Genomic DNA, 11,705 nt, shown 5'->3' with positions numbered 1-11,705 from the left:
GTTGGTGCAGCCTGTGGAGAAGCTAAGTACAGGACCTCCACTGGAATGGACTGGGCTTCGAAGACAAGACGGGGCCATCAGGACAGAGATCGAGGCTTGACTCTGCCTCCACTCAGCCTGGAACCGAAATGGAGGAGACCCTGAGGCATGGGCAGGGAAAAGAGAGACCCGTGGATTCAGAAACAGGGAGACTGAGACAAATACACCTAGAAACAAGCGGCCCAACCGGGGCCCAGAGCGACCCGGAGAGGGTGAGGCACCGGGGCGCAGACCCAAGCAAAGTAGAGCCCAGCGCGATGCAGGATCACGGTGCCCTGGCCCGGGGTCCCCGGTGGGGCCTGGACTGCCGCACGCGCTAACACCCCCGCCTCGGCTGCTCGCCCAAGATGGCGATGGAGGGGCGGGCGAGGCGGCAGCAGCCCCGGCCCCCGCGCCGGCCCCCGCTCGGGCCCGGGCCCCCGAGGCCGCGCCCCCGCCCGCGGCGCCGCGCCTCCCCGGGCCACTGACGCCCGGCGCGCCCTCCCCCGGCGGCGGCGGCGGCCGAGGAGCTGGGCGGCGGCGGCGGCAGCGGCGGCCCGGCCCCGGCCCCATGGCGCGCGTAGACGCTGGCCGCCGCGGCGGGCTCATCGCGCTGACCTTCTGCCTGCTGGCCGCGCGCGGTAAGGGCGGGCGCCGCGGCCGTGGCGGGAGCGGCTGCGGTGTGTGGCTGCGCCCGCGCCCGGGACTGCGCGGGGCTGTGGGACTGGCGTGTATCCCGGGTCCCGAGCGAGTGCGGGGGCCGTGGGGCGCGGGCTGATGTCCTGGTCCGTGTGATGCCCGCGCTTGGGGGTCCGCGAGCTGCAGTCGGGGGCGTTTGCGGCTCTTATTTGTCCGCAAGGGGTGTGTGTCCTTGATTTGCGGAGTCGGGAGTGAGTGTGTGTGTGTGCGTGCGCGCGTGCAGAGGTTGGGGAGGGGGCTGCTGCGGGCGTACGTGTCCGCAGTGCGTGGCACGGTCGCGGCGTAGCATCGCTGAACCGTGGCTGCGGTGTTGGTGGCTTGCACGGGACGGGCTCTGCCTTGCCCGCGCGTGTCTCTGGGTTGATCGTGTGTGTGAAAGAGGAGGGCTGTGGGGGTGTGTGTCTGCACCTCCATTTGTGTCGAGGCCGTGTGTAACTGTGTTTATGGGGCTGAGCTAATATTTGGCCTTGGCTTTTGGGAAGTGTCCTTGCCCGTGGTGGGGGGACAGAGCAGGAAATTTCGGATTGAGCAGGGTTAGTGGTGGTAAAACACTCAACTTTGCCCAGTAGGTGTGGTCCCCGGGCCGTTGTGTGTGTGAAGGAGCGTTGCTCCCCAAACCCCTGGCCCCGACTGGGCTGGGGGAGGGCGCAGGAAACCAGTTGCTTTCGTGGACGCATCCAACACTCGCTCTCGGCATGGGACGCGTGTCACTCCTGCCCCACCCCCCAGGGGCAGATCAGGGAAGCGTGGACGAGGTCCGCAAAGCCTCTTCCAAACCCCCATACACCTCAGTGCTTGGTGAGGGGAAGAGTCAGAGTTGTCCTCGGGAGACGGAGTCCCGAGCCTCTAAGATTAGGGCTCCTTCTTGTGCCCCTAGCCCTCCCGCTTTCTGTCTTGGGTGCGTTTGGGGTGGCCCATGGGAAAGGTAGGTGGGCTGGGGAGGGGGTGGGCTACCCGCTTTGTTCGCCCAGTGCCTTCTCTGCGGAGAGGAGAGCTGACGATGTGTCCTGGGCGAGTCAGGGAGGGACGTGAAGGTGGGGGTGGGGAGGGGGATTTCTCTCCAGCTGCTGCGGCTTTCCAGAAAGACTCAGCCAGGCCACGTGGGAGGGAGCAGGGATGGCGGAGGGGGGGCGGGAGGAGGAGCCTTTGCCCTGCCCGCCCCAAGCCCAAGCCCATCTTCAGGAAACCCAAACAGCGGGTGGGAAAATGCGGGGAACTGTTGGGACCCCTTCTCTTGCTACAAAGACACGCCCCTTTCTAGTCTGACTGCGGACCTGGCTGGAGGCCACCTGAGGGCAGGGTCTAGGCGGTTGGCCCAGCGGGGTGTGGGGGGTCGTTTGTCAGGTGAAGAGGGCAGGGATGTGCTTGATAGGCATCTGTCTCCTGCAGGGCATTTGGGAATAGCTGTGCTCACCATCTTCTGCTTTTCCAAAAACTCCAGGAACAAGCTCAGGGTCACCCAACAAAGGGGGACCAGGGCTGGGAAGTGCTTTGGAGTATTATGCATACTGGTGGGGCCTCCCGCAAGGGGCTCATTTTGCCTGGGAGACCTGGCCTCTGTCTGCTCTGGAGTGCACAAAGCAGGCGCACAGAGGCAGCTGGGGCTCCCTTGGCAGCAGTGTGCTTGGCTAAAGCAACTACTCTACCGGCCCTCAGTCCCAGACCCTTTGCTGTGGAAAGCTCAGCAGGCCTGGGAACGCTCCTATAGAGTTCTGACTAGCCACCTTGATCCGAACTGAGTCTTTCATTCATTCATTCATTCATTCAACAAATATTTACTGAGTGCCCCCCCCACCCCTTTTTTGGCTAGCACATGCCTGGTGCCTGGAATATAGTAAATAAGAAGGCAGACCTGGTCCCTAGTGCAAAGCTTCCAGTCTGGTGGGGGAAGACTGACAGCTACTCTGGAAAGGTAAAGGAAAGTCTTCCTTCCGGAAGCAATGAATAATGGAGTTCAATGCAGAGCTTGAGTTCACCCTGTAGAAAGATAGTGATGATAGGGAAAGCTTACCAGAGAGAACAGCATGTGCAAACACTCAGAGGTAACTTAGTTTAGACCATTGAATGAAGCTAAATCCGACTGGAGTTTAGAGCCCAAGGGGTGAGCGTGGGGCAGACTGGAGAGAGATGGGACAGAGGCCGTGAAATGTCAAGGAAGAAGGCGAGTTGGGCCTGGACCCAGCTCATGAAGGTTTCTGAGCCCTTGGCGGGTTTTCAGATCAGCTTTGCATCAGCTCACTCCAGCCAGTGTGGAGAATCGATTGGGCAGGGCTGAAGCAGGAAGCCCCAGCTTCTTGGGAGGCTGTTGTTGTCATCCACAAGAGGGGATGGTGGCAGCTAGAACAGTGGCAGTTGGGGTGGCCAGAGAAGCTGGATTCTAGAGATATTTGGGAAGTAGAATGAGTAGGACTTGAGGATAGATTGAGTTTGTAAGGGGTGAGGGAGAGGGAAGTCAAACATAATAATAAACACTTCCGCAACCTCAATATGGCAGAACGAGAGGGGATGCTGGGATGAGGACAGTGACCGCCTCTCATCCTCCGACACTTCTCTTGAATCAGGGATTGGGAACTGGGGAGATGTTTTAGAGGAATGGGAATCTTTTCTGGGATGCTGGAATGCTGAGTGATCTGTTTTCACAGCATGCAAGAAGTGGGGCTCTCCTTTCCAATCAGAATTTGGGGGTGGGGAAGCTAGTGGTCAGAAATAGGAGCCCTTTAAGAACATGAAAGCTGCTTTCTCCTCATCCAGAAACTGCCCCCTCCCCGCCCTTTCTCAGCCTGACATCTCAGAGGCCAATCTCAGGCAGTTGGGGTATTGGGGTGGTTCCTCTCAGACCCCATCAAGAGGTTAGGAACCAGGTCAAACATAGTTTCTCTTAATAGTGAATCTTATCCAGAAGTTATCCAAACCTTCATTGATCCTGGATGTACTTTTGAGGCCCAGTTAATCACACATGTGTAAATCAGCATTTCCTTTTCTCCTGAAGGTACAGACCTCTTTCAAGTTAAGCAATCTCACAATTAAAGCATCATCGAATGTAAAAACTAAAGGGAATTTAGAAATAATTTTAGCACGAACCCATTTTGCAGGTGAGAAAACTGAGTAACTTCAAAGTTACATGGATCGGGACTGAGTTGGGGCTGAAACCAGTCTCCCAGCTCTTGGAGCAGACACTTTCCCAGGAGTTGGTACCCAAGTTCAGTCTCTCTGCACCCCCTCCCCCTCATATGAGAAGTTATCAACTTTAGGCTTGCCCCCCCCCCCCCCGCCCTCCCTCCCCCCACCGCCTCAGTTTGTGCGTCTGGTCTCTGGAATCCACCCTCCTCTACTCATCCCTACCCACTACCTCCTGTTCAGCCTCCAGTGTTTCTGAGGTACAGCAACCAGACTTGACACAGAATTCCAGATGTAGAACAGATGTCATTGCCAGGCCTGCCTGGGGGCTCCCAGCTCCCTGGGGTGGGGGAGAGAGGAGTAAGAGCAGCTCTGATAGGTGAGGACCCCAGCCCCAGCCTGGTCAGAGGTGGGTGATGAGAGCTGCCGGGGGAGGAAAACCAGAGACAGGATGTTCTGGGCCTGACACGGAGAGAAATGGAATCTTTGTCTTCTGGGTTTGCTGGGCTGCCAGCTACTACTGCCTCAATGCTGAGGCTGAGGCTGAGGCTGAGGCATCCTTTGGTTTGGAGGGGCTGTGGGGTCACTGGGGTCAGGGAGACAGGGGCTCAATAAGCCCTCTCTCAGGTGCAAGCTAGTACAGAGCCAAGATTTCTGGGTGGTTCGATAAGGGGCCCATTACCTTGTCATATAGTTCGTAGGACAGAGCTCTGGCAAGTGAGTGGATCATACAGGGAGAAAAAGGTAGGTGCAGGAGGATGATATTTTTAATCATACAAAGAACAGGTGAGGTAGTGAGCTCCCCAGTCCTGGTAACGTTTAAATACCCATAGAGAGTTTCAGTGTGAGATTGCGATTCTGTCTCTGTGCCCTTTAAGCATTAGGGTGTCTACTAGGTGCTACATGGGATGTTAGGCAGGTTCCACAAATATTATTCACATCATCTTCAACACGGAAAGGAGTTCCTATAATTTTTTACAGATAAGGAAATTGAGGCTTGGAAAAGCATGAGGGGCTCTGTATTGTATCTTTCTGAGTGTTTCCACGTGTTCACTCATCCGTTCAATTTATTGAGCACCTACTATGTGCCAGGCACTCTTTTAGGTACTGGGGATTTAGAAAGCTGGTTAGGACATCATCCCAAACTTGGTGCCTAATTGGGGAGAAAAGCAAATAAAACATCTAGAGTAATAACTGCAATGACCTAGGTGCCCAGGGTCCTAAAGGGTAGAAAAAAGAGAAGCATCTAAATCAGACCCTGGATGGCACAGCTATTGTAGGGAGAGGGAGCAGCATGAGCAAAGCATGGAACAACAATGTGCTTTCAGAAAACTGGAAGTGGTTTGATCTGGTGGGGACAGAGGATCACAGGGAACAGGAGGGAGGCAGCTGAGTGTGACTTTGCTGTCAAGTCGCTGAAGTGGGTGCTCCGACTTTCCCTGTGTCTCATTCAGGCAACCATCCCAAGCTCTCCTTCCAGCTGTTAGTGGGAGGAGCTTAGTGTGTGGCAAGGGAGGTGGCCAAGGCAGGGGAGTGAGGAGGGAGGTTTCTGGAAAAAACTGACTTGTGTCTCCCGGGAAAAGAAAGTGGTGATGGGGTCATGGAGAATTACCCCTGCACTGAAAACAAGTTGTAAATCTGTTGGGCCCTGAAATTCAGAAGTGACAAGGCATTGATGTTCGTGGCAAGTTCTTCGTTTAGTGAAGGAGGCATCTCAGCTTTGTTCCCCTCCCCCCACCTGCCTCTTTCCTGAGAGTTCCCTGAAAAATGGAACCCTGGCTCTGGCCAGGCCCCATTAATCTCATGAAACCGCATTGAGCTGGCCCTGGGGCTCAGCAGTGAATCTCCTTTCTGTCTGGGTTCTAATTGGCCTCCTAAAATCTAATTTATCCTGTTGGTGGGTAAAATAATCTGTCAGAAAAAAAAAGAGATTGTGAGATGGCATAGAAGCTCTGTGTCTCTGGCAGGGTCTGACCGAGGAGACTCAGAAGGGCTGTGGAAGAGGGAGGCTCCCTCGAGGCAGAAAGCTGTGGGGCAGCAAGTGTCCACTGTGTGTCTACCCCAGGCCTGGGAGGGACGGCTGTGAAATGCTCAAGGGAGGGGCTTCGGGGGTCAGCCATGGCAGTGGACTCGGGGGTTAGCAGGAAAGCGGTGGCCGCAAAGCCACTGGACAAACAACGCCCACTCACCAGAGCATCGCTTTTACGAAAAGATTTGGTGGAGTAGGAACCACATTTGTATTAAAACAAACATTGCTGTTTAATGGAGCAGAATGCAAAATGTGCCAAAGTTTTCAAATAAAACCATTTCAGGCAGTCAGCGAGCCTCCTAAGTATGCTCCCCTCTGCCGATGGGAGAATGTTGGTGAAAATAAGAAATGTGGAGACTTCACTTTAAGACTGTGGAAACTGAGGCTGAAAGGAGGAATGTCGTGGACCCAAGGTCATACAACAAATGATGAACCCAGCACTCTGACACCAGGTCAAGGCTTGTCCCACCGCGTCCCACTGTCCGTCTAGGCATAAAGAAGGACGGAATTCCAACTGGCTCTGTGATGTGAGACTCGGGAAAAGCTTCACCTGAGGAAGGCAGGGACTGGTGCCTGAGCTGAGCTTCCTGGGCAGTAGAAGTTGGGTTGGGCACTGAGGCAGAGAAAAATGTCTTTTTCAGGAGCAACTGTTTCCCAGAGAGCTGAGGCCCTCTTCCTGGGCCTCAGTTTCCCCACTTATAAAGTGAGGAATCTCAGCCTTCACAGACATTTCCATCCACATGGACCAGCTTGGGCTCTAGGCACAGCCTTGTACTCTCTGAAAGGTCCCCGGTTCACTCTGCATGTATATCCCTTGGTTTCCCAGTTCTGCCTCGTTGGGTGCTGGGCTCCTCAGAGGTGGAGGAAGCCAGACATCTGCTGATCCATGAATATTCAGCAGGGAATCGGAGCCTCCGCTGGCCTCCCCAGCCAGCCACCCGGCCCCTCTGGCTGCCGTCCTGCCCTCCAGAGCCCAGGCTGCTGACATACCCAGCAGCTGCTCGGGCCCCAACTGTTCACATTGTTTGTTCAGCGCGGCAGGGGATTTTCCAAGCCTCAGACATGCTTTGGGGGTGGGGAGGCTGCCGGAGGGCTCAGGGATTTGTGTCATGTGGGGCTTTTCTCCCCTGAAACTCAAACCGACTGCTCAGCGGCTGGAATGGGGCAATTGGAAGCCACTGGGCTGAGAGCCCAGGCTTGCCTGAGTTTGAATCCTAGAATCTAGGGCCTCAGAGATAGAAAGGACTGGATGTTAAGAACAGAAATTAGCATTTGTACAGCCCCTTACAGTGGCTTTAAAGAGTGAGCTCCTGTTCCGTGATCGATGCCCACCGGGCTCTGGGCTGGAGCCCTGACCTACGAGGTCCGACAATTAAGTTCGCAAACGTGTTGCGATGCTGTTGCTAATCTTTTTTTGATATCAGAGGGATTGTTTATTATGAATTTGTACCAACTGGACAAACAGCTTACCAAGTTTACTGTTTGGAAGTGCAGGAAAGGCTACATGAAAAAGTTAGACGACCTGAACTTTTCGCCAACAATTCATGGCTCTTGCATCACGACAATGCACCAGCTCACACGGCACTGTCTGTGAGGGAGTTTTTAGCCAGTAAACAAATAACTGTATTGGAACACCCTCCCTACTCCCTGATCTGGCCCCCAATGACTTCTTTCTTTACCTGAAGGTAAAGGAAATATTGAAAGATATTTTGATGACATTCAGGACGTCAAGTGTTGTACGACGACAGCTCTGATGGTCATTCCACAAAAAGAGTTCCAAAATTACTTTGAAGGCTTGAGTAGGAGCTGGCATTGGTGCATAGCTTCCCAAGGGGAGGACTTCAAAGGTGACCGTAGTGATATTCAGCAATGAGGTGTGTGGCACTTTTTCTAGATGAGTTCGCGAACTTAATTGTCAGAACTCATACATCATCATTTTTAATCTTCACAGGCCTGGTGGTATTATCTTCATTTTACAGAGGTCTGTAGGCCCAGAGAGGTTAAGTGGCTTGTCACGCAGCTGATAGGTAGAAGAGCAAGATTAGAACCTTGATCTTCTGTGCCAAGGTCAAATGCTCTTTCCACCACAGCAAATAGCCTTCAATGATATGAATGCCAATTTGGTTTCACCAATTAGAATGGAAACTGGATGAAAGCAAGGGCTGCCTTCTCCTCCCTGCACTCACTGGTAATGCTGATCCCAGTTGTGTCACTGGAGGTGCCAGTGGAGGCTTTGTGATGCATTAAGAAAGGCAGATGCCTGGTTCAGGCCCCGTCTGTCTGTCCATCCATCACACTGCAGCATCAGAGGCCTGGCTTCTCTCCTGGCCTCCTTATCTCAGCTAGTCCAGATTTCTCTTCTCTCCTCAGTCTTGTTCTTCTTCGAGGGGGGTGGGAGGGAAGCCTGGGACAGGTTCTAAGTGTGGGCATATATGTGTCCAGGTTTCAACGAGTGCGGCAGAGACTGGGGTGCATTTGTTCAGGTGTGGGACGTTGTGTCTACGATTTGTGTGTCTAGGTGATGTTCTGTGTTCCTTCATCAATAGGTCTGTCCAGTTCATTGAATAATCCTAACATCATAGACTCTCAGACATCACCTGCTACCCTTGAGTAAACTAAGGGTGAGAAGGAGAAGTAACTGGCCCAAGGCCACACAGCAAGACTGTGACAGAGCCAGGTCTGGAACCGAGGACCCCTGACCCCTAGGCATTGTTCTTTCTCCACGCCCCATGCGGCTCTATCAGCCCAGACCTGCCTGTAATAAGCGTGGGCCGTTGTCCCTGGTTCCTTCTCAGACACGTCATTCTGCTTTGAAGGAAGAAGTGGAGCCAAAAGATAAGAAGAGACCTGGGGTCACTGAGGTTTGTTATGGGACAGGGAGGCCACAGGTCAACCTTCCAGGTGAAACAACTGGGAGAACCAACCATTTCTCTCTGAGTAATGGTTCCTGGGCGATGCTGAAATGTTGGTTAAAATAATAAACATTGGCCTTCGTGTGCTTTTGTTTTGACCCTGGGATAGCATTTCCTTCCTCTATTTTCCCCTACTCTTCCCTTTGGGGCAAGGACAGTGCTGGAGCTGCAGGATCTGCCGGGGTGTCTGGACAGAAAAGATGGCTAGCTTGGTCAGGGGACGGATCTGGCTCTGGCTGGCTGCATGGCCTTGGGGAAATGAGCTGCAGGACAGCGTGCTTAGCTCCTCCAGCCAGTGGGGCAGAACTGGGGAGGGTAGTAGTGGTCAACGTGATGTGTAAGGCTCCAGGGGACGGAATGGCGTTCCTGAGCCCCAGCTCTGTGCCAGGTCAGGAGCTGTGCTGCGCTCACCCCTTTTCCACACATCATCTCACTCAGTGCTCCCAGTGGCCCGACGAGGAAGGAATGACTATGTCTGTTTTTATTGAGATATAATACACATACCATAAAATTCATCATTTAAAGTGTACAAATCAGTGGTTTTTAGTATAGTCACAAGGTTGTGCAATCACCACCACTATCTAATCCTAGAACATTTTCATCATTTCAGAAAGAAACCTCATATCCCTTACCCATCACTCCTCATTCTTCCCTCTCCCCAGTTCCTGGCAACCATTAATCTACTTCCTGTCTCTATGGATTTGCCTATTCCGGACATTTCATAGAAATGAGGTCATGCAATATGTGGCATTTTGTGACTGGCTTCTTTCATGTAGCATAATGTTTTCAAGGTTCAGCCACGTTGTAGCTTGTGTCAGTTCTTCATTCCTTTTGACGGCTGAGTAACGCATTTATCCATTCATCAGGTCATGGGCATCTGAGTGGTTTCCACTTTTTTGTCTATTATGAATTAGATTGCTGAGCACTGTGTATTTTAGTAGGTGAGGACACAGAGCAGCTGGGAAGATGGGCACAGAGAAGTACAGTAATTTGCAAGGTCACAGTTAGTAAAGGGACAGAGCCAGGTGTTTCCACGAGACCGCTTTCTCCACCATTTGCCCCAGCCCCTAGGTGGGTGTCAGGAGCTGGGGACTGTGGGAGATGGGAGGGCACACACCAATGGCCCTGGTGCCCCTTTGTCTATGCAGGGGAGCTGCCGTTGCCCCAGGCGACAACCGTGGAGCTGAGCTGTGGAAGGGGGCCACTGGAAGTGATCCTGGGCCCTGCGCGGGCCGCTGTGCTGGGCTGTAGTCTCGGGGCTGCTGCTGTTGGACCCCCTACCAGCATCACGTGGAGCAAAGACGGAGGTGCCCTGCTGGAGCACGACCACCTGCGCCTGCTGCCCAATGGCTCCCTGTGGCTGTCCCAGCCACGAGCATCTGATGGCAGTGAGGAGGCGGCCCCCGAGGCCTCAGCTGTCATCGAGGGCAGCTATTCCTGCCTGGCTCATGGCCCCCTTGGAGTGCTAGCCAGCCAGGCTGCAGTGGTCAAGCTCGCCAGTAAGTGCTGGCATCTGGGGGGCTGAGCTGAGACCCAGGGGGCCTGGGGTGTGGGAAGTGTGGTCCTGGTTAGTTACCTGCACAAAGGCCTATCTCTTGAGCCCACTCCCTTTTTCCTTGCCGCCCGTCCTACTCAGTGGGTCTCTCCCTGGTATTGTCTGCCTCACTGTTCATTAGTCCCACTTCTCCATTCCTCTGTTCTTCTTCCTTTTCTTTCCCTTTGAGTTTGAGAGTCTAAAGTTGTACTCTCCTCCGGGAAGCCGGCCAGCAATGCTTCTAAGAGTGTCAGGGGCACAAAGGTGGGTGCTTCCCCGGGGAGCTCCCCGCCCCACAGCAGGTGGAGTGTGTAGAGTCAAGCCCCATTGTCCAGCTCATCCCTTGAGAGGCTCTCAGGAGGCACAGATCACCATGCAATAATGTTAAGGCCAGAAAAAAATGTGCATCCTATTGTAGTCTGACCGTGATGCTGATGTCGGGTTGGGTGACTTTGGGATTCATTCTGCCCGTGGCATCTGACATCTGACCAGTAATCACTACTTCTTATCCTCTGGTGGCCTCTCTCCAACTGTGTCTCCATTGGTCTGAATTTGCTTTGCTTATGTTCCTCTCCTCTCCTCTCCTCCTCTCCCCCTCTTCCCCCTGCCCTCCTCCTCCCCCCTTCCTCTCCTCCTCCTCCTCCTCCTCCTCCTCCTCCTTCTCCCTCTCTCTCTCTTTCTCTCTCTCTCTCTCTCTCCCCCCCTCCCCCTCCCCTCCCCTCCCCCCTTCCTCCCTGCTTGTTGCGGTCTTTCCCCTGCCCCTCTCCTGTCCCTGCCTGTGTGTCACTGTGCTCATCCCCAGCTCTCTCAGGCTTCTCTCTGCACCCGGAGTCTCAGACAGTGGAGGAGAATGGGACAGCTCGATTTGAGTGCCACATTGAAGGGCTGCCAGCGCCCGTCATTACTTGGGAGAAGGACCAGGTGACAGTGCCTGAGGAGCCTCGGTGAGTGCCCTGTGGGGAGTGGAGAGTGGGTTGCCATGGGCAGGCCCGGGAGGGTTTGGGGATTCTTAGACTCAAGATGACTCCATTTGCTGAAACTGACTTAGGAGCCAACCATCGCCTGATTCTCAGCTCATTTCGTGTCCCCAAGAGAAACTGGGCCAGAAGTTTTTGCACCGGGGAAGGAAAGCCACCCCCCAAGCTGTGGAGCTAGGTAGGGAGTGGTGTTCGGGTCCTTCAGAGCATTGCTAGTTCAACCACTTGCTTTATTGAGAGGACCTGTGTTTTATCCAAGGCCACGCTGTGAGTCATTGGCAAAATGTTTGTTGTTCGTTCAGGGCTCTGAGGCTGCTGGAAAGGTACTCTCTTTTGCAAGGTTCTTCTGGAGTTTCTACTCTGGATGCATAACTTCTCTTCCGCTCAGTTCCATCCAGTGGAGTGTGGCTTCTGATAAA

General features: G+C 54.0%; 1 protein-coding gene across 6 annotated transcripts in view; it reads left to right on the top strand.

Moving 5' to 3' along the window:
• Nucleotides 1-387: 387 nt before the first annotated feature.
• Nucleotides 388-11,705, top strand: part of IGDCC4 (immunoglobulin superfamily DCC subclass member 4) — a 37,478-nt gene continuing 26,160 nt past the window's right edge. For 2 of the 6 annotated variants that reach the window (XM_088797305.1, XM_088797307.1), the window contains exons 1-3: nt 390-659; nt 9,924-10,274; nt 11,112-11,253. In XM_088797305.1, coding sequence (XP_088653431.1) covers nt 590-659; nt 9,924-10,274; nt 11,112-11,253 — 563 coding nt within the window. In that variant the 5' untranslated portion in view covers nt 390-589. Of the gene's footprint in view, nt 660-9,923; nt 10,275-11,111; nt 11,254-11,705 lie in introns of all 6 variants that reach the window. The other 4 variants (XM_088797306.1, XM_088797308.1, XM_088797304.1 and 1 more) reach the window with 4 other exon arrangements.

The sequence above is a fragment of the Rhinolophus sinicus genome, chromosome 3 (genome assembly GCF_057876585.1).
Source record: "Rhinolophus sinicus isolate RSI-liver-muscle chromosome 3, RSI-T2T, whole genome shotgun sequence".
NCBI lineage: Eukaryota > Metazoa > Chordata > Mammalia > Chiroptera > Rhinolophidae > Rhinolophus > Rhinolophus sinicus.
The sequence above is the reverse complement of the archived record's forward strand: the minus strand, read 5'-3'. Positions and strand labels throughout refer to the sequence as shown.